Genomic DNA, 25,427 nt, shown 5'->3' on the forward strand with positions numbered 1-25,427 from the left:
TAAAGATAATCAGACTATATTGTTATTAGTACATCTTTTCTTACAGTAAATTATACATGTTCAGTCTCATAATTAGTGAAGTGACAAGCATACAATACATAGTAAAGAATTTGTCTTTAGAGAGTATTAAATAAAAATAATATTAACTCACTCTTATTTAAATATTAGTTTACATCTGAATGAAATGTGTGATCCAGAAAGTGTGACGTCACTGGTTAAAGAGCACATCCCTGATGCAAAACTAACAGAGCAAAGTGAAGAAAAGCTTGTTTATGTTTTGCCTTTGGAAAGGACAAACAAATTTCCAGGTAACAATGTGTAGAGACCACAGAATGACTTGGGAATGGAGTTATTAGCAATAGCAGTGCTGATAAGAATGATGTCTGGATTTGATGCCTTCTAAGGCTAGAGCTCTGTGCGTTAACTCATTAGTACTCCCCATGCCAAGTCACTTCTCATTTCAGTTCCTGACATTATTCCCGTGTTCCTCAGGTGTGAACTAAAACACAAAGGCGAATATGCTTCAAACGGTGCAATTTAGTGACACAAGGCAGAATCAAGCTAAAGAATTATTTGGGAAAGTTGTTTCAGGAATGGATGGGAAAAAGTGGTTGGTTAGGGCAGGACGTATATGTGAAAACAGGGTAGTTACTGAAAGAGAGTTAAGGAGTTTCATGTACAATATGTAGATTTATAAACAGCATAATGTAAGGTTATCTAAGTATCAAACAGAACTGTGACTGGCATGTTAGTAAACATTCTAAAATTTATACTTTTGCTCTACATATAAAAGCCTGAAGGGTTACTGAATTTACCACTTTTCCATTGCATCTCCCAGTAGGTTGTTTGCCAATGTGCTCCCAAGAGTTTCAAATAGATAGTTTATAAAAATGTATTTTAATAACTGAATTCAAGGTCAACTCTTACTGGAGGATGCTGGAACCACTGTGGCAGACTTGAATAAGCCATACTCATGGTCTGTAAAGAAATAACACCAGGCAACAAAACACAGGTGTCTCACAGAGATGTTCATAAATCTACATATTACATATGAATCCCTTAAACCATCTTTCAATGCAGCACAAGTGCCAGGACCAGAAGACCTAGCTTCAAAGCCTACCTGTGCCTTTATCAGCCATACGGTCCTGAGTATGGTATACTATTTTTCTGCACTTCAGTTTCCTCATTTGTAAAATGGGAGTGATAGTGATAATCTTTATCAAGCTATTGTGCTGGTTGAATTATTTAATACATTTAAATGTATTGTTAAAATATTAAATATAAAGAAACTACCTAGAATAATGCCTAACATGCAATACCTATATTTCATAAGGTTAAGATACCCTGAACTATGATGTACCAGGAAGCAAGAAATAGAATAAAAGTAACACTGCCATTTATAATAATTTGTGATCCGTCTTCATCTTAGATATGTTGAAAAATGCTCAAAAGTGCTCATTTTGAAATAAGGATAATCTTAGAGACATTCATAATATTTTTGATATAGATGTATAATTACAGGAAGAAAAACTCAGAATAAAAAAGACCACACAGCACATTTTTACCTAATCATTTATTAAATACTTTGTAGAGGGAATGAGCAATTTAGACAAAGACTGGAAAAGGAGCGTCCTACAGGTGGATGTCAGAACTTTGCTAAAAATCATGATTGATTCTCCAGTTTATGTAGAACATAATTTAAATAGAAGCTTTACTTACCATAGTACATATTTTGTCCTTCTTTTAATTCATATATTTTTTAAAACTAGGGGAGATTAGTGGCAATTCTGTAAACATTATTTCTTTTATGTTTATTGTTACTACACTTTCTTAACAATCTTAGCATGACAGTATGAATTTCTATTCTCTGAAAATTCTCTAAATTACTTGGAGTTTAGGATTAAACATTCCTTTGTAGAGGAATGGTGGAACACACCCATAATCCCAGCACTTGGGAAGCTGAGGCAGAAGGATTGATGTGAGTTCAAAACCAAGCTGGGTAACATAGCAAGATCCTGTCTCAATAGTAATTAATTAATTAAAAAATAAGAATTAAATACTTCCTTTGATATTACAAAATTAAAAAGTATGTTTATAAAATATTTTTTGGAAAATCTTTTGTTATTTTCTAAGAATACAAAATGAATTTTTAGATTAGAACTTTATACTCAAGAGGACATGGAAGTTAATGCACTATAGGTATATTTTAGAAATCAGGGATCATCTATATCACAGTTTGTTTCTGTTGAAAAGTGCAGTTTATCACTAATATGTTCTTTTTTGACAAATATAATTATCAATATCATAAAGTATGTTTTCTGATCTTTTAGATCTTTACAGAGATCTTGATAGATATCCTAACAAAGGCATTGAGAGTTACGGTATCTCAATGACAACTTTGAATGAAGTGTTCCTGAAGTTAGAAGGAAAATCAACTATGGATGAATCAGGTAAGAAATATGGATGGAAAGAAAAAAATCAAGAAAGCATGAAGCAAGAAGATGAAAGGGAAGGGGAGGGTGAGAGGCAGGAAAGTTGAATTTTATTTTTTATCTTGAAAAATCTATTTTGAGTAGTGCAGTTCTATACCCTTATTGGTATTGGTCTTGGGAAAACTCAAAGCAGAAAAAAATTTTATTGAATACAGCATTATATCACACTATATCTTCAGGAAGCAGAAAATAAGTATAAAATATCATGTTACCTGAATATTAGTAATATAAAGAAAAGAAAATTAGAATTTATGTTGACAGTTACTTTTCTTGTAATATTTTAAAATTATTATTCCAGTGATTTCAGGGTTCAGTTGTTGCTGTAGAAAGGTCTCTGGTCAGTTTGTCATTCCTTAAAAAGTGTTATGGTGTTGTCATTGTTGTTGTTATCTGATTACTGCTAAGGCATTTTCTTGAGTTTGGTTTACTGTCTTCATTGTTTGTTTTGTCGTTCTTACAAAACTGATCAAGTATACTTCAAATTCACTTATAGTCCCTCCTTTCCTCTTGACTCCCCTTTTAATGTCATATGTTTGGTACAATTTTTGGCAGTTTTACTTAACTTTGTTGTGTCCCTGTGCTGGAGCTGACTCCCAGAGTCTTTGTGATGCTAAAGAAGCACTCTACCACTCAGCTACAAGCCACAAGATTTCCTTTTATTGCAGCAATTCTTTTTGCTCCCCTGCAACTTCCTCAGTAGTTGGTCTAATAATGCCATGAATTAGATTACTTGTATTTTTTTCCAAGATACTAAATCAGGAATCTTTGGTTGGAAAGATGATCATAGGAAAAGTTAAATAAAGCACACCTGAAATGGCATTTTTTAAATGACAGATTTTATGTTTTAGATATTGCAGTTTGGGGACAATTACAAAATGATGGGACAAAAGACACGGCAAGCCCTGTTGAGATGGAGACAAATCTGGATGGAGATTTGTCTTCTCTCCATGTAACCAGCAGAATAGCAGGTGGCATGACATTGTGGAGGCATCAGCTCTGTGCAATAGCAAAAGTTCGCTTCCTGAAGTTAAGGAATGAGAGAAAAAGCCTTTTGGCCATGTGAGTCTGAATATTTCTGATTTGTTTGATCTGGGCTCTCAAATTAAACGCAAGAGGGTAAAACATAAAAAGAACACTCAGATAAAATGAAGTCCAGTAATTGCAGGTGGTCTTTTAAACAATAGCTCTTAATTGTTTACTTGTGTATAATTAAAACCTATAAAGACTGAGATTATTTTAATTTCATACAAGTTTTTTCTTTCAAATGAGCTTCAGTAAAATCCCATCCCATCCCAAAGATTCTTTTCTCTCTTTATCCAAGTGTATCAAATCCTTATTTCTATGTATTTTCCAGAGAAATGCAACCAGTAGGGCAGACAGATACAGATATAGATATTTAGAAATATATGTAGACAGATATATCTAATTATATATAACATAAGTAATATATAAAGTGTACATATAAATCTAACTATATTATAATTAGATTATATAATTACATTATAATTAGATTATTATAACTAGACATAGGTATGTACAATTCATTTTAAGATATTGAGTCATACTGCCACAGGGACTGGCACATCTGAAATCCATAAAGCAGACCAGGTGGCTGGAAACTTACGTTAGACTTGATATCATAGTTCTCAGGCTGCACACGCAGATAGAATACACAATGTTACAGTTTTGAGGCTCTATGAATTTCTATTTTAGTGTCACAGCTACATCTGGAACCCACTGCAAGGTTCATACATATGCCTACAGCCTCAGTAAATGCTTAATTTGTGCCTAAGCCTAGCTCTACAGAAGTTATTCACTCATCCAAAGTATTTTTATTTTGAGCACACTTATATGGAACTCTATTGTCAAGTGTTTATACATATAGTAAAATAAATCAGCCAAGAAAGTTGTATTAGTTGGCTTTTCATCACTATAAGTAAACACCTGTGACAACTCATAAAGAGAAAAGGTTTATTTTTGTTCACAGTTCTGGAGGTTCTAGCTCCAGATCAAGGTTCCATAATCTGGTGAGGATGACACATCACTGAAGGAAGGCGTGGTGAAACACATCGTGTACATCATGAGCCAGGAAGCAAAGAGGGAGAGACCAAAATCTCACAGTTCCCTTCCAGGGCACAGCTCAGCAGCCTAATGATACAGCATACAGCCTACCTGACAGTTCACTGTCTCTCAGTAGTGCACTCTGGGTACTAAACCTTTACCATACGGACACTGGGTGATATTTGACCCACAAACTATAGCAGCACTGTTTCCAAAACGTTGATTATATATAGACTAAAGAAGTACAGTAAAAAAATTAACAATCCTGTGACCTATGGTATTTAATAGAAAAGACATTATTTCAAATACAGAAAAAAGGGCTCATGGAGTGTTTGACTTTGGTCCAGGAGAATGGAAGTTGTTGAACTAAGCAGAGATAGACTTTCGGACAGGTAGTCATAGGGAGCATGCATACACATGGCAACTGTTCTAATCCTAGTTCATTACTACCTAGAACAAATATTATTTTAAGAATATGGTATATAGTGACAAGGGGTTTGGTTTTTAAGGACCTATTAAAATATCATTTTGTTAGAATAAAATACAAGATGATTAATGAACAATGCTGCAAAATTGTTTGGGAATAGTAGGAATTGGTTAAACGAAAATAATCATTAAAGTAATAGTGATGTTAGAAAAGAGACAATAATCTCTAACTTGAAAAGTAGAAATGAGAAGAATATTTTGGAGGAGAGGTGGTCTTTTAAACAATAGCTTGTAACTGTGTACAATTAAAACCCAAAAATTTTACACAGAAATTTTCAGCCATTGGAAAGGAGACTTCATGGACAAAAACAAATGACAAATTACTGAACTTTGAATATTAAATGAGCGAAAAGATAATGCAACTTGCATAAATAGGAAACAAGATGGGGAAAATATTCAGAGTGTGGGGACACACCAGGTGGCTGTGGTGCAGTTAAAGGCAGGTCTGCAGGACTGAAACGGAGCTAAGAAAAGCCTTGGAAAGAGGTTTAAACGTCATAATAAGCAGACTTCACAGGACGAAATGAAATGTCCCAGGCAGAACTAAACAGCTAGGAAGAAGAAAAGACAAAAGATAGATGCACAAGAACGTGTTAGTTTCAGAGAGAGGGAAGAGCATGATGAAAATATTTTAGTACTTGCTGTTTATTTCCATTATGATACCCATCCATTGTTCGCTCAAAACTAATAACCTAGAAAGTTGCTATAGATGAGTGTTTCTTTTCTATCTTCTCCACATAGGTTGTTGCTTTTAGGGGTTGGCTTTGTCCCTCAGCTGTTGGAATACCTATTCTATGAAATATACCAGAAAAGTTACTCCTGGGGACTCTCTCCAGATATGTACTTCCTTTCACCTGGACAAGCCGCAGCAGGTCCTCTGACTCATCTGCTGGTCATCAATAAAACAGGTGAACACCGGCGAAGACGCACCTTGTAGCTGTTTTTGACAGATTCCTATAAAACATAGAGAAAAACAATTTTGAATGTTTTAGAGAAATCTTTGGAGGCAAAATGCAAAGCTAATTAAAAAAAATAAAAAGCTCAACATTAAAGAGTTTGTTTTAGAAACAAATTCAAAGTGTACTTGAACCCAAAGGCTATGGCACAAAGTAACCAAAGGAAATGTAAACATGTAAATCATGTACTCACTTTTGAAGTCTTTCTGGTACATTTTGTAAGTCTTTGAATTGCTGGGCCCTGGAAAAATATTTGTTCCAAGTTGATAAGAACAGAGAAGATTATTCGTGCCAAGGATTGCAGTGTTAATTGGTTATGATTATTGTTGCTTCCTTTGTTGCTGATTAAAACCCATGGTCCTTATGCTCTAGTATAGAACTACATCACTAAACCTTAACTCTTTTTATACTCATAGAAATTGTAAGTAAATGCCAGGAAAGTTTGTCATGAGCACGGTAAAAGAGCAGTACCATAGCTCGTAAATCCATAGACAGTCATGATGGTAGATCTAGAGTGACACCATTGAATTTTTTGTTGTTTCTTTTTTTAAAAACAGTGCTTTATTTTTATGTTATTTGATCTTTACCCCCATGGTAGGGGCCAGCATTGAGAATTTTTTGCATTCACTAAGACGGCAGAACATAGCTTTGGAAGTGGACGCTTTTGGAACTAGAAACGGCACAGAGGAGCTATCTTACAATGGCGCCATCACTGTGTCAGGTGATAAACAGGTCTGTTAGCCTCTGCTACTGTTCCCCGAAGATGGGTTGTGAATGTGCAAGCTGAATAATTCTAGTAAACTGATGTAAAAGGCCAGTTTGACACAAATGAGAGGAGAAGTTGGGCTACAATAATTTGCCTGCAGCATTCAGGGTAGCAGTAACCATTTAACTGCAATGATAATGATTTATTTAACTATATAATAGGACCCCACTCCAGTAGTTAATTTAAGTCCTACTCTCACTTAACAACTGAGAACAACTGCCCAATGTAAGCTGGGCTTGCTTCGCTGATGTGTGTCACTTAGATCCTGCAGCAATTTGAGTTACAGAACACAAAAGTAGACTAATGGAAAAGATTAGATAGTTAATTTAATTGAGTAAATTTCCACTGGACCATTTGTAGTTCATCAAAGTTAATTTTTAGGAAAACATTTCCATGCCAAAAATAAACTAAGAAATTGCCTTCATCCAAACTAATTATCAGTCCCAGTGGAGTTAGTTCCAAGTGTGCCAACAAAAATAGCTTTCCAGAAATTTTGCTTTAGGTAAATGGGTGAGATACAATATATTTTGATTTATTTATGATTGCAAAAATATATCATTGATACCCGTATTTTCTGCAATGTAAATATTTTTTCCTAAGGGAGACATAGGCAAAAAATACACAGGCATATACAAAATGTATGTACTTACCTACATATGTATGTATAAAGGTTATATGTCATTTTAAGACAGATTTTACATAAAAGCTTAGTACTTGTTAAAACAAATGCTTTCTTTACAACTGCCTGCCTGCTTCCTCCTCCCCAATTATCTGCACATTCTTTATTTATAAAACAAATATAACACATTTGGAAACAAAGCAGCTAAAATTCATTTGAGGTACATTTTTTATAGGATTTTAAGCATAGGTAACCATGTAGCTGATATTCTGGTAGATAAAAATCACTGTTCCTGATTCTTTTAAATATACCGGAGATAAGTCAAATGGTATATCGGGCCTGGTGATATTAATCATATTTGTGCTTTGACTTTACTACTTATCAGTAGTCTGAATGCTTTTCTATCAACTCATTCCTCAAATTTCTCTTTGCTTTTTGCAAATTTAAAAATGTTCATTTTATTTTAGGATCCCAGATTTTCAATAGCCTGTAACACCAAGAGACTGAATTGCTTTCCCGTCCTCATAGATATTATTAGCAATGGCTTACTTGGAATTTTTAATTCTACAGAACACATTCAGACCGGTAGAAGCACATTTTTTGAAGTAAGTATAATATTATCTCTTTTACACTGAACCATTAGAAGATCTCAAAAATTACTTTGAAATACATAAATAATATGTTGATTCTTAGGAACCTGCCCTTAAAAAGGTTTGTGCTTTCTGTATGGCACCATATGTTGATATGGATATGGAAATGATTATAAATATTTGTTTAGTTGACCTAGAGTCAGGACAGCAACAGGAAGTACAAATATTTGGCAAAAATTCCACCTCTGGACTTAGACCTTTTACTCCTACAGCCCTACATACTAGAACATAGTAGAAGCAGGCAAAGTCCTCAAAGTCAAACTGTGGAACCTTAAACTGTTTGAATTCTGTAGGCTGTAGTGTACTAAACTTCAGAAAAAATCAGATAATAGCTTCATCACAAAAATTTCTCCTGAAATAAGTGAGGCAATATGAACATAAAGTACATATTACTATCAGAACTATTATAATGATTCCCATATTATAATCAATATAATAACAAGGAACAGCATGTAAACACAGAAAACCCTAAGTGCCCAGTAAATTATACTTATCATATTGTCATTATTTTTTCATTGTCATTATTTTATTATTTATATTCAAGATTTCATTATTAATTATTTCATGATTTTATTATTCATTATTTCATTATTATTACTATTGTCATTATTATTATTTTCCTTGTGAGTCTGTAAAAGAAACTTTCCTAGCACTTGGGGAAGCTGAAACAGGAAGATTACAAGTCTGAGCCCAGTCTGGGCAACGCAGAGATTGAGTGATACCATATCTCAAAGAAAAATAATAAAAAGTTCTGGGGATACAGCTCAGTATAAAAGAATTAAATTCAATTCCCAGTAAGACAGAAAGGAAACTTCTACTTGAAACAGAATATGTTTAACTTGCAACCAATTAGAGAACTGGCCAAAATAGAACTAAGAACATAGGAATAGTTGTTTCCCTTTTGTTTTTTAAGGTAATTATTTTTATTATTTAAGGTTTCAAACGTATATATGTATATACAGAGGTGTATATTAGAATATATAATATCCTAATGCACCAAAAGCCAATCTCAATTAATCATAAACATGTGGTTTCAAGATTATTTTGAAATAAATCTCAAAAACCATATCACTTTATTTTTAAATATTTTAGTACACACACTCTCTTAAAGAACTCTTAAAATATTCAAAAAAAACCCACTATCACAACTAAATATAGGTTTTCAGTGATACTAAACATTCAGTGTTTGACTGTCATTTTGAAAACGTAGTTTCCAGGCCTGCTCAGATCCTCACCGTTAGAATTAGGTTAGAGGAGGAGGATGTGTAAGTCTACAGCTTCAAGACACTGCTTTCAGCTTTCTGTGCTGAATTTCCTTTTTCCTTCTCTAAATGACACTTTGAACATATTGCACAGTCTCTTGGTCATTTTTCGTTCTCAATTACTCCATCGAAGTCCAAAATTTCAGTTTGCTATCCAGTTGAAGGCCTGCAAGTTCAGCTTACGGTCTTGGGGACATGAATGGGAGGTGATGTGATTTTGCTCTTTTTCAGTCTAACAGTTTGTAGTACAAAGGAGAGAGCAGCTCATCTATCTTTGCTCTTCTGAAGAAGCAGAAACAAGGGTGAAGAAATGATTTTCCTACAGAAATAGTGCTGGGCTGCTAGCTTCTACTTATGGGGTCCCCACAGACCGGGTGGCCTGTTTGATTGTCTTGGGTGGTCCATTTAGCTTGGTCCCTGTTCACTCTGTGGGACTCACTTTAATTTGAAAAGCAGTGTTTCCTCACGCTGCTGCAGGAAATCCATGCAGTTGAGCCTTCTCTCTCATGTCGTTCATTGCGTGATGTGGCCATCTTTCAGATGGTCCGACAATTCTGCCCCTGTTGTACCCTCTGTGCTTTAGAAAAAGCCATGAGGACCGTTGAGTGCATTTTGCATGCCATTTGAAAGCCATAGAGATTGGGAATGGGGTGGGTGTTATTTCAAAATACATCATCATTTTTCTTCATTCCAGGACAAAAAGAGTATTTACCATGTGATATCCTTGCACAAACATATATCAATACTATACCAAGATTTTGAGACATTATTATTATCACACAATTGACAAAACTACACTTCACAGCGGGGCCAGTGTATTTCATTGCATTTCAAGTAGATTAGTCAGTTTTATAGGTAATCAAGAGTAGGGTGTCCCCAAAAAAGGATCAAGTGCCTTGAGGGTCTGCCTTTAAAAAGATGTCTTAACTCCAAAGTATTTTCTACCCAAATGCCCTGATGACATTGATTTTATATATAAATTTGCTCTTTTTCATTTGCCACTGTTGCTCTGCCAACCCGACACTGACTTTTTCCTACAATTCTGCCAGCACATTCTCCTAAAGCACAATGTTCACTGTAGTCAGGCCTTGCTTCTGACACCACTCAATGGCCTTCATCATCTATTAGAATTTCCTGAAATGCTACGAATCAGCCGCTTACTGAGCCCCTGCCTGAGCAATCTACCCATTATTTATGAGCATCTTTCTGTTGGTCCTCGTCAGGTTAAGCCCCACCAAACTGTGACTATGGGTGGACATAATACATTGTCTAAGAACTAAGTCATGAGCAAGGGGCCTGGTTGTTGAGACTAATTTGATTTGCCCTTCCACATAGAACTTCCAAATTAGAAAGATAAATGATGGTGTCCAGAGACACAGATACAGATTGAGTGATGTAGTCTTTTGTGTGTTTATTTCTCTTTTCAGGGCCTTACTGTCACATATGCAATTTTACTTGAACTATTGTTTGATTTTTTTTTTTTTTTTTGAGAAGCTGTTGTCTTTCTATGTCATTTGGGTTGGCCTTGAATTCACAGCAAACTCCTATCTCACCCTCTTTGAGTGATGGGATTATAGGCATGCACCAACATGGTACAAGGTACATTTGAACAGTTTTTATATGCAGCAAGACACTGAGTTTTAGGAGGAGGTAGAAAATAAAGAGACCACAAAATTTGGGATACTTAAACTTTTTTTTCAGAGGTGGGTACCGGGGATTGAACTCACAACCTCACACCTACCAAGCTGGTGCTTCCACCACAGAGCTAAATCCTTGGCAAGGATACATGAATTATAGTGAGGCAAGTAATAAAAGATAAATCCAGGCTGGTAACAAAATCCAAGATTCTCTTTAACCTGCGTGGGATTTTAACTTTTGAAAAAATACCACAGTGTCTTTGTATAGGATGCATGCTAATTGCTTTTCTCCTGGGCTCAACACTTTTTTTCAAATGCCCACCTACTTCTTAATCTCTATCAGGTTTCTAAAGGCATTTAGAGTTGCAACTTGGGTATTACGCTGAACTTGAGATGAATCCTTCATAAATGTTGAACTGATTTGTCACCGGTTACTGAGAGTAGCAAGATAGCACCTCCATTCATGGTTCACGGTGTATTTTCTATTGTGGTGTCAGTGTTGTTCTTGTATACGTAATCATTGTACGTAACTCTGTAACCAAAAAGACAAAGAACAGATGTTTCATGCCTACCTCACAAGGACCTTATCTAATTCCTACCATCTGCTTGAGTGTATTCTTCACAAGTCTATCAGAATACATGTTGAAATGCCCAAGATACTGCGACACAGGTTTGAAAATAAATACAGGTAAGAAACTGCAAGCAGCACCTTGGAAGGGTCCTGAGTGGTTAGCCTTGCTCCTTTACTTGGCTAATTTAGCTAAGACAGCTCAAATAAGCCAGGTGAGCATTACCGTGCTTACTGTGTTTACCGTGTTCTGCATGATTTCAGGAACATGCGTCTTATAACTATGGGTCCCTGGGCAGCGCGTTCTTCTGGATACCACTGGCCGGCTGTTTCACTCCTTACATTGCCATGAGCAGCATTGACGATACTAAAGTAAGAAGAGTTAAGCAAGTTCTCAAAGATTTTGAGTGTCTAGAGATTTCTCTTTGGACCTTTGGGCTATAAATTAACATCCAGGTGTTTCACCTAATTTATGTGCTTACTACAATCGAGCATTTTGTTAAGAGTTTTTGAAAAGATGAAAAGTAAAACTAAAATTTTAAAACAAGCATGGGACCTCAGGAGGAGCCTCCTGGGAAATATCACTGACTAGCAGGGAATGCCAACTTTTAGCTGTGTCACTTAGGGTTAGTTACAGAGACTACTGACACCCACATGCCTGACAGACACAATACTGTTTCCTCTCTCTTAGTGGTATCTAACTTTGAATTGGTAAAGTTATTCAATTGAACAGGCCTGACCAACTCACTACAGCACTTTGACTTAGTGTTGGAAAACGTCGTTCCTTTGAAGCTTCATTTTTGTGATGTTTTCATTTAAAATTCAAAACGCCTATAAAAAAATCTTCCTGCTTCTCTATGATAGTTACGTCCCTCTGAAGGACCTTTGTCCTTTTTTCTGTGTCTTGACATCATCACCTCATGCTTGCTTTGTGATGTTGTAGTACCTTCTGAAAGTTTAGATAATGTCTCTGATGGGCTTGAATTAATTTTCATTTATTTTGTTTCTAAAGACATCCTTATCTTTAGGAACTTTGTCCATTGCAAACAAAATACTATTTTTTGTCATTTTATTCACTGTTTTCACTGTTCTTGTCAATCTTTATCTTTTCTTCTCTACCTTATCCCTCTTTTTCCTCCTCCTTTTATCTTCCATCTCTTCCTCCTTCTTCTGGGTTAAACCTCCCTGAGTTCAAATCCTGATTCTTGTTGTCAAGCTATATGAAATTTTGAAAGCCATTCAATAATTCTCCACTTCACTTTGTCATTTATAAAATGTGATGTACTTATATCTACCACATATGATGATACTGTGAAATAATACCTAAGTATCACTAAGAACACGTTACAGCTTGATGGCTAAATATCTAGGATTTCATCCTGGGCCTCTAACTATCTCCAGAGTGCTCATCTTCCATTTATACAACAGCCTACTTGGCATCTCCAGAAATAGGCGTTTCAAGCTTGAGAAAAAGTATACCTTTCATTTTCTTTGCCAGATCGGCTTTTCTCCCAATGTTCCCATGTCAATAATGGTAGTATCCTCTATAGTATCTCTTTCCTGAAAGTTTGGAGTTAACCTTAGTTTCTCTCTTTTATCTTATTTATCCAGTTAATCAGCAGTTCCTTTAGCTACCACTGCAAATGTTAATTCATCCACTTGTTTCCATCTGTACTATTTTCATCCTACTCTAAGTCATCAACTTTTCTTGTCTGGGCCACTTTAATATCATCCATTGGTCTCCTTGTTTGTAATTAATTCCTTTCACCCAACCAGAATGCAGTTTCAGAAGTTTAAATAAGATCGTCTGATTACCTTGCTTAATGACCTCCAATGGCTTCCCTTGAATTAATCATAATGCTTTGCGCTGTCTGCATCACCCATCTCTTGTATGTTTTTCTACCTCTCATCATTGTCTCCTGTTGTGTCTACCCCACTCTTCTCTTGTTCTTTCATGTACCATTGTCCCTGGGCTGTTCTTCGTCAATACAGTGTTCTTCCCCCTATTCTTAGTACAGTTGACTTCTTGTCACTGAGATCTCAGCACAGAAATAATTTCAGCCAAGTTTTCTTACTTTCTTACCGAGTTTAAAATAGTTTAAAATGGATAGTGTATCTGAGCTCACTTTAAAAATCTATGCATAGCACTGCTACCTAAGTTGTTTTTTAAAAATTCATTGTGTCCTCAATTCTACCTACTCCATTTTTGTTCATCTCCATAAATAATGGAGCTACTTTTTCTTACTCTTGACTGAAACCTAGGAACCACTCTTGCTAAGGTTGCCAGGTTAAACAAATAAACTACAGACACCCAGTTAAACTTCAATATCAGATAAATAATGAATTTTTTGGTATAAGTACATTACAAATATTTCCTGAATTACACTTATAATCACAGTATCTTTATGTAAAGTTCAAATTTAAGTGACATATATTTCTTTATTTCTCCCTCTATGTCCTCTCCCGCTCTCCATAGACAGTGAATTGAGAGTCATGGAATTTACTTCTGCAATATACATAGTATCTGTGTCTTTCTCCATCTTTCTTACAACACTCTAGTGAAAATCACTACTGTTTCTTTTTTGTGTGAGCACTGTTACTTCTCAGTCTCTGCTGTGGGCACAAATTAGTCTTCTCCTTTTCCATTTTGCACAGGGCATGGCAGTATAACACTGTTGAAACACAAAGCTCATCATGTTAGTTTCCTGTCTAAATCCCTGTAGTGGTTTCTCATTGTGCTGAGGAACAACAGTGAAATACCATATCTTGGACTGCCCTGGAACCAGTTGTATCTTTTGCTCTCTGTCCTATGTCACTATCGCCTTGAGTACAGTGTTCCAGCCATATTAACTTCCTTCCAGTTTCCCTAAAGTATCAACATTTTCCTATTGCAGAGTCATCTCTCCTGCTATTCTCTCTTCTCCAAATGATTTCAACCTGTCACCTAAATAGCTCCCATTTATTGCCTAGGCCCTAACTCAAGTGTTAGATCCCAAAGTTGCTCCCTTCAGACTTTACTCCAGAATTTTTAATACAATCATAATTTTATAATGTAGCTATAGCTATACTTTATATGCACTGCCTTTATCCCCTGCTTCCCCTGCAGCTTAAATTTCATGAGAGTACCATAGCCAACGTAAAGCCATTCACTTGGTAATACTCTGCAAATATATTTTAGGAAAACTAACAAACAAGAAACATCAAGTTCTCTAATATGTGCTCAATGTTATTCTCTTTCCAATTCTTTTTCAGACACATTTTCCTTCTTAGAATAGCATTTATTGTGGCTGGGGATTTAGCTTAGCGGCATAAGCACCTGCCTTGCAAGCAGGCAGTCGTGAGTTTGATTCCTGGTACCGATAAAAAAGAAAAAGACAAAAAAAAAAAAAAAAGAATAGCATTTATTTCCACTCAACATTTTTTCTAATAAATACCGTTATACAGGCTTAATTTAACTTAAAAATATTAATTGCTTATATGCTTTATTGTTTAAACAGTCCATGATAAAGTTATAAGACTTTGTGCTATGACACTCATTGTAACAATGTGCTTTCAATGGGTGATACCAAAATCTACTCTCTAGTATTCAAAATGTAATAATAAAAAATTGCCTTCACAGTAAGATAGTAAGAAAGTTACAATATTTTATAGGTGTCTTGCTCATGTTGACCCCTAAAAAGTTTTTAAATTAAATTGATTAAACAGACAACCAGTGCTTCTACCCTAAATAAAATGCCAATTGTTCATATTCACAGTAAATTTCAAGAGTCTTAGAAGCAGCTATAAACCTCATATTTTTTTCCTTTGTGCAATTTCCAAGTGTGCTTGTCAAAGGAGAAAGTATTCTTGGAAAGAAAAGAACAGAAATGCACACTTTCTGTTGGAAGATGAGACCATTATCTTAGTACAGTGTCCTTTTAGACAATGAAGCCATGAATGTAGTTTGCAGTATTTTTAATGTCTCTGAGGTAGGCCTGTGGCAAGTAGTATTTAACATTTTGCTACACCAGAATAATAAATATTAAGGGAATATTGCAAATATCAGTGCTCTTGCATTTATGTATTTAAAATTTCCCAAACCTCAAGTTTTCTGGGTTTTTTAATGATTTTTCTCTTTCTTCATCAGAAAAAAGTTCATTCCCAGCTATGGATTTCAGGCCTCTATCCTTCAGCTTACTGGTTTGGACAGGCACTGGTGGATATTCCTCTCTACTTCTTGATTCTCCTTCTTATACAAATAATGGATTATGTCTTTAGTCCAGAAGAGATTATATTCATAATTCAAAATCTTTTAATTCAGGTAAGTGGAAAAGATGAAGGAATGGTTTCATTAGACCAGTTTTTCATCAATGCAGTAGTATCATTCATCTTAAACTACAGAACATAAAGTTATCTGTCCTATAGTTCTGCAAAGTTGAGAGAAGAATATGGATACTTTCCCAATTAGTGTTTAATTTATTCTTCTTTTCAGATCCTGTGTAGTATTGGCTATGTCTCATCTCTTGTTTTCTTGACGTATGTGATTTCATTCATTTTTCGCAATGGCAGGAAAAATAGTGGCATTTGGTCATTTTTCTTCTTAACTGTAAGTCTGTATATAGATCTCATTGTTTTATTTTTAAACTCTTCTTGAATACATGTAAGAATGTGTAAGAGTGGCAAATTAAAATTTCTGCTTACTCTAAGATAACTATAGACACATCTAAAATGTATTGTGTGTGTGCAGCAGTATACCAGTTACAAACAGTGATTTCCACGTATCTCTAGAGATGGACTTCTACCCTTCATAGTTCACTTAAACATCCCTTGAATATTTCAAAAGGATTTCAGTGACACCATATCTGAAATATATCTCTCTACTCAACTCTACGCTTCCTCGTCTCTCAGCAGGTTACATTACTTCTACAGAATTCACAAATTAGTTGCTCATACCTAAAATCTTGCTTCCCTCTCTTTTTCTCTGCTCATATTCAATCCATGTGCATGTCCTTCAGACTCAGAGTCATCCTCACTTGCTTGGTGTTCCTTCCACCACCACTGCTGCATCTATCTTATGAACATCTGTACTCTATGTCTCACCTGAAGTCTTGCAACAGATCTATAACTGTCTCTCTGTTTCTACTTTTGTATCCCACAAATTCTTCTCTACAAAGATTCATTTTAATTGAAAAGCATAATTTACATTCAGAAAGTACAGTATTTTAAGCACAATAAAAAGTTAATATAAGCACTTCCACCACACATCAAGAAGTATTATTACTAAGGGGCTAGCTCTTCCCTCATTCAAATGTTACTCCCTCCTTATAGAAAATCATTATCTTTAGTTATAATAATATAAATTAACCAGTTATGAAATTAACAAAATAGAATCACCCAGAATGCATTGCTCATTGTGTACACTTAATTGACAATATATTTGAGAGTCGAATGCTATTGTGTCTGATAGTTACCGAAATTGTTCACTTCTTTCTATTGCTGCAGGATTCTATTAGATACATTATTATTTATCTATCTACTGATGAACATTCAAGTTATTTGTGTTAGATTGTTAGGAAAAACTCTGTTGTGAGCTTTTTTGTATTTCTTCTGGCTCGTGTGTATAAGTAATTTGAGATATAAACATAATAGTGGAATTATCAGTTCAATAAGTTGTACCAACTAGCTTTCCAAATTGTCTATACTGCCAGAAAGGGAAAGAAAATCTAGGGGATGATGAGAAGAATGTCCCATATTTGCCTTTTGGAAGAAAATAAAAATAAAATGCATGAGGATACACAAATTATTTTTAAAAAGTAAAGAAAACAGTTTTCTAGATTGTGGAAGGAAAGGAAGTTCATCTCCATATGAATGTAAATTGTGCTTTTCAATTAAATTCAATTACTAGGAGATCATTTTGATTACTTTATAGAGACTTTATAAAATAACCTCCTTTTATAACATATGGTTATAAAATGAGAAAATACCCTCTAAACTAAGAAAGAATTACTATGAAATGATCAAAACTCTTTAGTGTATGAATCCTCAAAGAAAAAGCACCCAAGAAGTATATAGAAATCAACTATACAAAAGCAAAATTCAAGCTACCTCCAAATTTATTTCCCATAAATCTTTTTTCAGTTTTCATACTTTTGATGAAACGTAAATGAAATTTATTTTCCCCCAAATTTTATATACCCAACTCATAACTCTAGGAAAGATTTGACCTACTCAATGTGATCTCAAAGAATGAACTATTAAATGTGCTTTTTGAAATAAAATCCTTAGGCCACACAAAAACCTGCACAACATACGCGGATGTTTATACCACTGTTATTTCAACCAGTATTCCAGAATGGTGGATGGATAAACTGTGTTACATACACACAGTAGGATACCACTTAGTGCCAAAAAAGAAATGTGCTAACAAGCCATGAAAAGACGCAGAAGAAAATTGAATGCATATCACTAGATATGGATTTGAAAATAGTAGATACTATGTAATTCCATTCACATTACACTTTGGAAATGACAAAACTGTGGAGCTAGGAAATCAGAGATTGCTGAGAGTTAAGGGGAAGTATGAACAGGTAGCAAGTGTATTTTCATTTAGTCAAATTACCACTCTTTATGACAGTATAACATCATATCTGATACTGTATGCATACCATTGCAAATTTGTCCAAATCCACAGAATATATAAAACTAAGAGCAAAATTTAGTGTAAAATGTGAGCTCTGAATTATGCTGATGTGACAGTACAGATTCATGAAGTGTAACCACTGTACCATTGTAATGGGAGATGTTGATCATAAGAGAGACACACACATGGGGTTACAGTTTAAATGAGAAATCTCTACTACACCTTCTCAATTGTATGCTGTAGCCAAAATTGCTCTAGAAATAGTCTACTAAAGGAAAGAAAAGCAAAGTTATTCAGGAACAAATCATACCCATATCAAATATATATAATTTCAGGTTAAAATTATCTCAATTAAAAAATAAAACATGAATTCAGGAAAAGAAAAATTGCTATAAAAGTACCATCAGTGGCCACTAAATTAGTTAAATATTTATGTTTAAATAATTATGGGAAGCATACTTGGAACATATTTGAATAAAAAGCATCCACAAAGTTGAATATTTTCTTTTATAAAACACGGATAATTTTATCAGCAACACCCAAGAAAGAGGAACATTGATAAGTTTGCTTAGAACAATTAAGAACAACTCTAATTTAAAAAATAGCAAAACAAACTTAGAAGTTAACAGGATAGTAATAAAGACAGTGTAGTCTGACTGAGTTCAGGTTACAATTATTCAGTATTAGTAGTTATATTCAAGGAAAACCAGGAGTTGAAGAAACATCATACAATTTCTTAAAAAGTGCCCAACAAAAAGAAAACATAAACACAAGGACAGACTACCAAAAACCAATGACAAATATCATATTACATAGTAGTTAGAAATTATTCACATCATGTCAGCAATAGGAAAAGAATAACTACAATAATAAGATTCTGTCTTTTTAGTGATGTATAGTCTAATTCAGGGCTTTCAGAGATACAGACTGTCACCATCCTTTTGAAAAGTGTTAGTGACCATTGAATTGTAAATTTTCATAAATCTTAACCTGCAATTATACTTTTTAAGAATTCTTCCTACAAAACTACAAGTATCAATATAGAAGGATTAATGTAGACTATCCTTAATAGGCCAGAGAATTTGTAAGTAACACATTTTCTGAAGATAAAATTGTCAATTCTTGGATATCCATTCAGGGAAATATGCACTTATGGAAAGGAATAGCTGATGTGTTTCACCTAAAAGGATATCTATGATACATTTTCCTGTGAAAAATGCAGGAATAGTATATTAACTCTTTCATCAAAATCTGAATTTTAAGAAGAACTTCAGCTGATTTGTATATGCATAGAGTTTGAAAGTAGTGTTATTTCTATCAAAAATTAATACCCATTCTAATAGAAGAGTAACCTGTGTCTGTGTCACAAAAAAGTAATTGAAAATGGTAATTATTATGGTAATTGAAAATAAGAACATTAGTGGGGTGAATTATTATCCTCTTTGAAAATAGCCTACAATTCAGATTGGTTTTTTAATTAACTATTTCTATTAGTACATATTTATCATTCATAATGATCATGGGGAATTTGTACTTATACATAATGCATCTGAATTCTTTTATCCCATTCTCCTTCCCTCCCTTCAGCCCTTACACTCTTTCCTATTTACAAAATCTTAGTTTCCATTTTGCCCCTCACAAGAGAAATAATCTGATAATTAGCTTTTTTATCTGACTCATTTTACTTAAGTTTATGGTCTTGTTAAACTTCGATGACACTGTCATGTGCTTTTGTTTTAGGTCACTATCTTCACAATAGTGGCTGCTGATGTAAGCGAATACACATTTCTGGGGATACTATTCTGCACCATATTAGTACCACCCTTCACACTGATTGGCTCTCTATCCATTTTTTCTGAGGTAAGTAAATCCAGTCCTAGCCTTACATCATAAAATGTATTACCAGAAGAGAAAGCCTTAGATATTGCAAAAATATGAGCAGAGTCCTTAGCCATACAAAGTCTGAAGTGTTTGTTTTCAGAAAGTCAATTGTCTTACCATACACAAGGGACATGCTCTTGGTCAGTAGGAAACTGGGCTTTGTTTCATGAAGGTCAAAGGCAATACTAGGCATGGGATATTTTATAGATATGATAACTCTCACTCTGGGAACCCTAGTGTCTTAGTTACTTTTTACTCGTCGCTGAGATTTACTCGTCGCTGAGACAAAACACCTGATGCCCAAATTTCGACCGGAAAGGTTTATTTCTTACAGCTTTTGGAGGTTTCAGTCCATACTAGTTGGCTCCAAGGCAGAGTAGCATGATGGGGCTGCATTTCATGGGTAGCATGATGGGGCTGCAGCAAGGCAGAAACTGGCAAGAGAGAGAGAGAATGACACACCTTCTTCCTGCCATTATATCACATCTTGGCTCCACCCCTAGATGTGTGTAGAACCGACACCATCAATCCAAGCACTAGACAATGAACCAATTACAAATGCACAATGCAAATGCATGAGGCTTGAGGGCCACCAACATAAACCAGGACACTTAGTGAGAGGTGCTTTTCTGCTAAGATTTGGGTATGTTAGTTTTATCGTTCCTCACAGACACTCGAAGGAAAACGTCAAGGAGACAGTCAGATATACAGTGAAGTGCACACAAGTAAAGGATTGCTCCACTAAAAACCAGAAATGCTCCATCTATTTAACAAGGTCATTGTCAGAGTATATAATACAGAGATAAGTTGCTTAGTGGCTTTGCTGGTGGAAAGATGAGCTAGATATGCCTTTATTAGGTAAATAGTCATCATACAAGAGTAAGGTAGTCAAAAAGAATTTGTGAGTTTGACCATAAAAGAAAGGACATGAAAAAATATTTAAGGGTTCAAAGTCAGTAGGATTGATCTACTAAAAGACAGTCTACTCTTCAAGAAAGGTCAGCCAAATGCTGAGTTTATCTTATACTTGTAAGACAGTTTATGGCAAGTACAGAGTTTGGTTCAATCAGGGATGAAAAGTTGCCAGGTGAGTCTGACAAAGAAAAGGATAGAAGGTATAGTTCTACACAAGGAGGACTTGAACAACTCTGAACCAGGAAATATATAAGTTAAGGGGTGATGGACAGTGGCAAAAGTTTTGTGGAGTGGAGGTTCACCAATTTCAAATTTTGGAGTAAAGATTCTAGAATCTCAAAAAGCTGGAAAAATAAAATTTGATGGTGGATAGGGCAGAAATCAGGAAGCACTAAACTCATTTTAGAATGGGATAGCTTTACAGAGAGTGGTCATCTGTGCAAGACAAAAAGATCAATTGAAATGATATTACAGTCACAACCAATGTGAAAAAATCTGTTGTAGATGATGCATGACTGTAATGCTTAGAAATTTATTGCAAGAGATCTACATTTTTCTCAGAAAAAAGTCTTGGTGAATACAGATCAATAAATACAGTTGACTCCTTTACCTTTTACTCATAATGAAATAAAATATCCTTTCATGGAGAGTGTTAAAAAGATACATTTATACACGTCTTTGAAATTGTTGGTGATGGATTTGGTTCAAAGGATTGTTCTGATTGTTCTAAAAAGCAGATGTAGGAGAACAATAAAAAATATGATTACAGGGTTTTTTATGGAAGAATATAGAAGAGCACAAACAGGAGGAAAAAGACAGAAATTGAAGGAGAGGGTTTGTTTTAAGACAGCGTTGCCCATGGCTTCAGTGGGTCTTGGCAACATTCCCCAGAATCCTGCCAGTTTATGGTATTACATGTAACAGCACCTCTAGTGTGTTGACAAGATGACAGAGATGCCTTGAAAGAAAAGAAGACACATTGCACAGCCAGAAATTGACTTTACCTGATAAATGTTAAAATGGTGGCAGGGCCGTTTAAAGGGAAGGTCTATATAAAAAGCTTTCTTCTGTTTTACAGATTTCTTATGACTCCGTGGATTACTTAGGAGCTTCTGAATCTCAAATTGTATTTCTGGCATTGCTAATAGTAAGAAGATATTTTCTTTTCAATGTTATGCATGAGGGGACACAGCCTTTGTATGGTTTCCGTTCTCTGAATTGTGTCAAATTAAAAATGACATTTCTAGCATACAAAGTAAAACACATCCATGAAATGACTTTTTAAAAATTTAATTAAATTTATTGATACAATGTAGAGATATACAATGATCACATTCATCATAGGGAATTTGTATCTGTATGTAATATACCTTCCTTCCCTCCCTTGAACCCCTCTTCTCCTTATTTACAAAGCTTTGTTTCAGTTTTATCATTCTTGTCTCATTTTTTCTATTCCCTTCTTTCTTTTCCTCCTCTTTCCTCCTTAGTTCCCCTTTTCTTCAGTTCCTTCCCATTTTACTGTAACTCTTGTACAGTTTAGTTCTTATTTACACTTTGTTTCTTGTACCAGTAAGACAATGCAATTATTTATACATGTGTGTCCAATTTACTTCACTTATGGGTATGATCTCAAGGTCCTTCTATTTAGCAGTAGGGTAGCACTCCATTATACATTTAAAAAACACACCTTTTTAATCCATTCATTGGCCTCGCTAAATAGCAGAGAGAATAACTTTGAGAGTTTCATACAATATTAAGTAGATTGCTTTGTGCTGTGGGAGATGTTATGAAGTGTAGTTTTGCAATGGCAAGCAGAAACATTGAAGTAATACCCAGGATTTGGAGGCAGATTTATTTTACATCAGCGGGCACTGATCAGGATCATTCCCAAAGTATCAGCCCCTAAAAGCTCAGGGAGGGAAGTTTTTATAGGGTCTGCCAGAGGAAGTACAAAGGCACCTGGTTGTCCTTGATTGGTTTTTACAATGGGTATCCTAGGGACTAAGTATTTCTAAGGTACACAAGCAACTGCAACTGCAAAAGGACCTATTATCTGAGCAATTAAGAAACTGAGGTATACTGGCTCGGGTGGGGTGGGGGGCATTTTCTGTTACAATTTTATGTATGGTTACAGTTGTAACAAATCATCCAGCTCCTGTAACAGTTCCAGTATTGAAATAGTTGTTTTTGTGATGTTGTTAATTTTGATTGACATTCTTTTCCTTTAGCCTTACCTCCAGTTTTTCATTTTCCTTTTTGTTCTGCGATGTCTGGAAGGACACTTTAGGAAGAAATTGTTGCGAAAGGACCCTGTATTCAGGTTGATAAAAATCAATGTTTTATTTTAATATTCACTCTTTAAAGAATTTAAACATCTCTACATTAATTTTAATTTTTTTAAACCATCACCTGTTCAAGATTATTTTAAGAGAATTTGTAAACTCAGTAAATGCAACATGAATTATAATGATTGTATATATAAAAATCTAGTGAGAGATCATATTAGCACAGATAACAGACTGAAAAATCAAAGCAAACTGTGATTTTATGGTGAGAAGAGTCATGTGTAAAGGGTAGAATCTTTAAAATAATGAGCAAGTTCAGACAAGCAATGATACAAGTGTAACCAATCCAGAATAAAAGCACAGTGTGAACAGTTAAGACAAAGGTTGTGATATAAACCTTCTTCCTGTCAGTGAGAGGAGGCCGCTGAAATGAACTTGAAGGTGTACGTTGTAGGATAATAAAGTGAATCACAAGCTAGATATCAGAGTATTGGAACAGGAAAGAGTAACAAGGTTTTAACAAGTCACACAATACAAAATCAAACCATGTATGCCTTGGACACTTAGCCCACCACCCAAAATGAATATCGGGCTCAAATCTAATGTTGATGGTAAACTAAAACATGAAGCCATGTTTTAAAAAACCAAATGATTACATTTATTTGTGGTGGCTCAATGGAGAGATGTAGGCACTAGCAGGACTCAATGGTGGGGTAGGGGAGGATGACTAAAAATTAGAATTAGTGAGAGAAGTGTGATTCTGACACAAATTCCCAAGAAATGATCCTGTTCATATCTGAGCAAACATTGAAATGATAATTAGATGTCCTAAGGTTTCCGGGGCCATCCCTGACTCCAAGTGTTTTGACCCACCATTCTCATGAAACCTTATCTCAAAATTATTTTGTAGGAGAGGGTGTGCTAATTCATTATGTGGGGGAAAAAAGTAGTCATAACCATCAAGGACAATGAAACATAGGTAAAAATCCAAGATGATATGCGCAACACCACTTGATTCTTTGATAGTAATTAGGCTATTTTTAAGGCAAAGAACAGAGAGCTTAAGAATGAAAATTCTGTTGTGCTCCTTGTTAATCTAGCCAAATGATTGATTGTAGTACACAGAGAATTCATTACTTTTGCAAAGCTTTTCAACTGGAAACCTGTCACTCTTATGCCATTTGGATTTTAGAATTTCTCCAAGAAGCAGTGATGTTTTCCCAAACCCAGAAGAACCTGAAGGAGAAGATGAAGATGTTCGAATGGAAAGAATAAGAACAACAAATGCTGTGACGTCCCTGGATGAAGAAGAGGTAAAAGCTACAAAAAGATTCTTCATCAAACCATTTTACCTGTTGGATAAAGTGAGCGACTTTACAATTGTAATTTTTGAAAAGCACTTGAGGTTCTTTTACCCTTTAAAGCTCATTGGACTTCAGAAGGTATTCAGGGCCCACAGAGCTAAGAGAGTAGGGGAAACATAAACACACACTGAGATTAATTTGTTAATTTATTTTTCAAATTCATAATGTTGAGAAATACAGCTAAATGTTATCAAACTTAAGTAAGATTTTGTGAGTTTTACAACTCTATAAAGCTTACTACAAGAAATTACGAAGAGACAGCTTATCTGAGCTGTACATGTGCTTATACGCATATGTATGTATGAGAGTAAATTTTTTTTTTTAAATTGACACCAGGGATGGAACTCACTACCACACACTTGCAAGGCAGGCGCTAATGCCGGCTGAACTAAATCCCCAGCCCCAAGAGTAAGTACCTTAAATCTATTGATTTAGTGAATGCTCTTATTCCTTCTCTCTGAAGAAGAAGCAAAAATCACATAAATATGGTGCAAATACCCTTTTCCTACAGGAATATAAACTTGAGAGAATTCACTTGACAACAGCAATTTCTAGGGGAAGGATCGGTTTGCTTCCTGATCTTGTATAAGGACACATTTTCTGGAAAGGAGCATGGAATAGTCTTAATGTACAGAGAAAATAATGCCCCACTGCTATTGGCTTGACTTTACAGAAACCAGTTATCACTGCCAGCTGTCTCCGGAAGGAATATGCAGGCAAAAAGAAAAATTGCTTTTCCAGAAGGAAGAAAAAAATTGCCACAAGAAACGTCTCTTTCTGTGTTAAAAAAGGTTGGCAACAACAATCCTGCTATTAAACCAATCTGGATCTCTAAAGATTCGTTCTTTCTAAGGCAAGAACAGTAT

At 35.0% G+C, this 25,427-nt stretch overlaps 1 protein-coding gene across 5 annotated transcripts in view; it reads left to right on the forward strand.

Annotated features, from left to right (window-relative positions):
* The window catches only part of Abca9 (ATP binding cassette subfamily A member 9), a 58,420-nt gene that overhangs the window by 21,502 nt on the left and 11,491 nt on the right, over positions 1–25,427 (forward strand). For all 5 annotated transcript variants that reach the window (XM_023563085.2, XM_013147621.3, XM_003465233.4 and 2 more), the window contains 14 exons: positions 169–308; positions 2,331–2,450; positions 3,341–3,551; positions 5,781–5,947; positions 6,594–6,727; positions 7,848–7,985; positions 11,762–11,869; positions 15,624–15,797; positions 15,969–16,082; positions 19,857–19,976; positions 21,991–22,059; positions 23,141–23,232; positions 24,390–24,510; positions 25,235–25,352. In XM_023563085.2, the coding sequence (XP_023418853.1) occupies positions 169–308; positions 2,331–2,450; positions 3,341–3,551; positions 5,781–5,947; positions 6,594–6,727; positions 7,848–7,985; positions 11,762–11,869; positions 15,624–15,797; positions 15,969–16,082; positions 19,857–19,976; positions 21,991–22,059; positions 23,141–23,232; positions 24,390–24,510; positions 25,235–25,352 (1,826 nt within the window). The remainder of the gene's footprint in view (positions 1–168; positions 309–2,330; positions 2,451–3,340; positions 3,552–5,780; positions 5,948–6,593; positions 6,728–7,847; positions 7,986–11,761; positions 11,870–15,623; positions 15,798–15,968; positions 16,083–19,856; positions 19,977–21,990; positions 22,060–23,140; positions 23,233–24,389; positions 24,511–25,234; positions 25,353–25,427) is intronic.

The sequence above is a fragment of the Cavia porcellus genome, unplaced genomic scaffold, assembly GCF_034190915.1.
Source record: "Cavia porcellus strain 051 isolate PalLab524CR breed Dunkin Hartley unplaced genomic scaffold, mCavPor4.1 scaffold_32, whole genome shotgun sequence".
Lineage (NCBI taxonomy): Eukaryota > Metazoa > Chordata > Mammalia > Rodentia > Caviidae > Cavia > Cavia porcellus.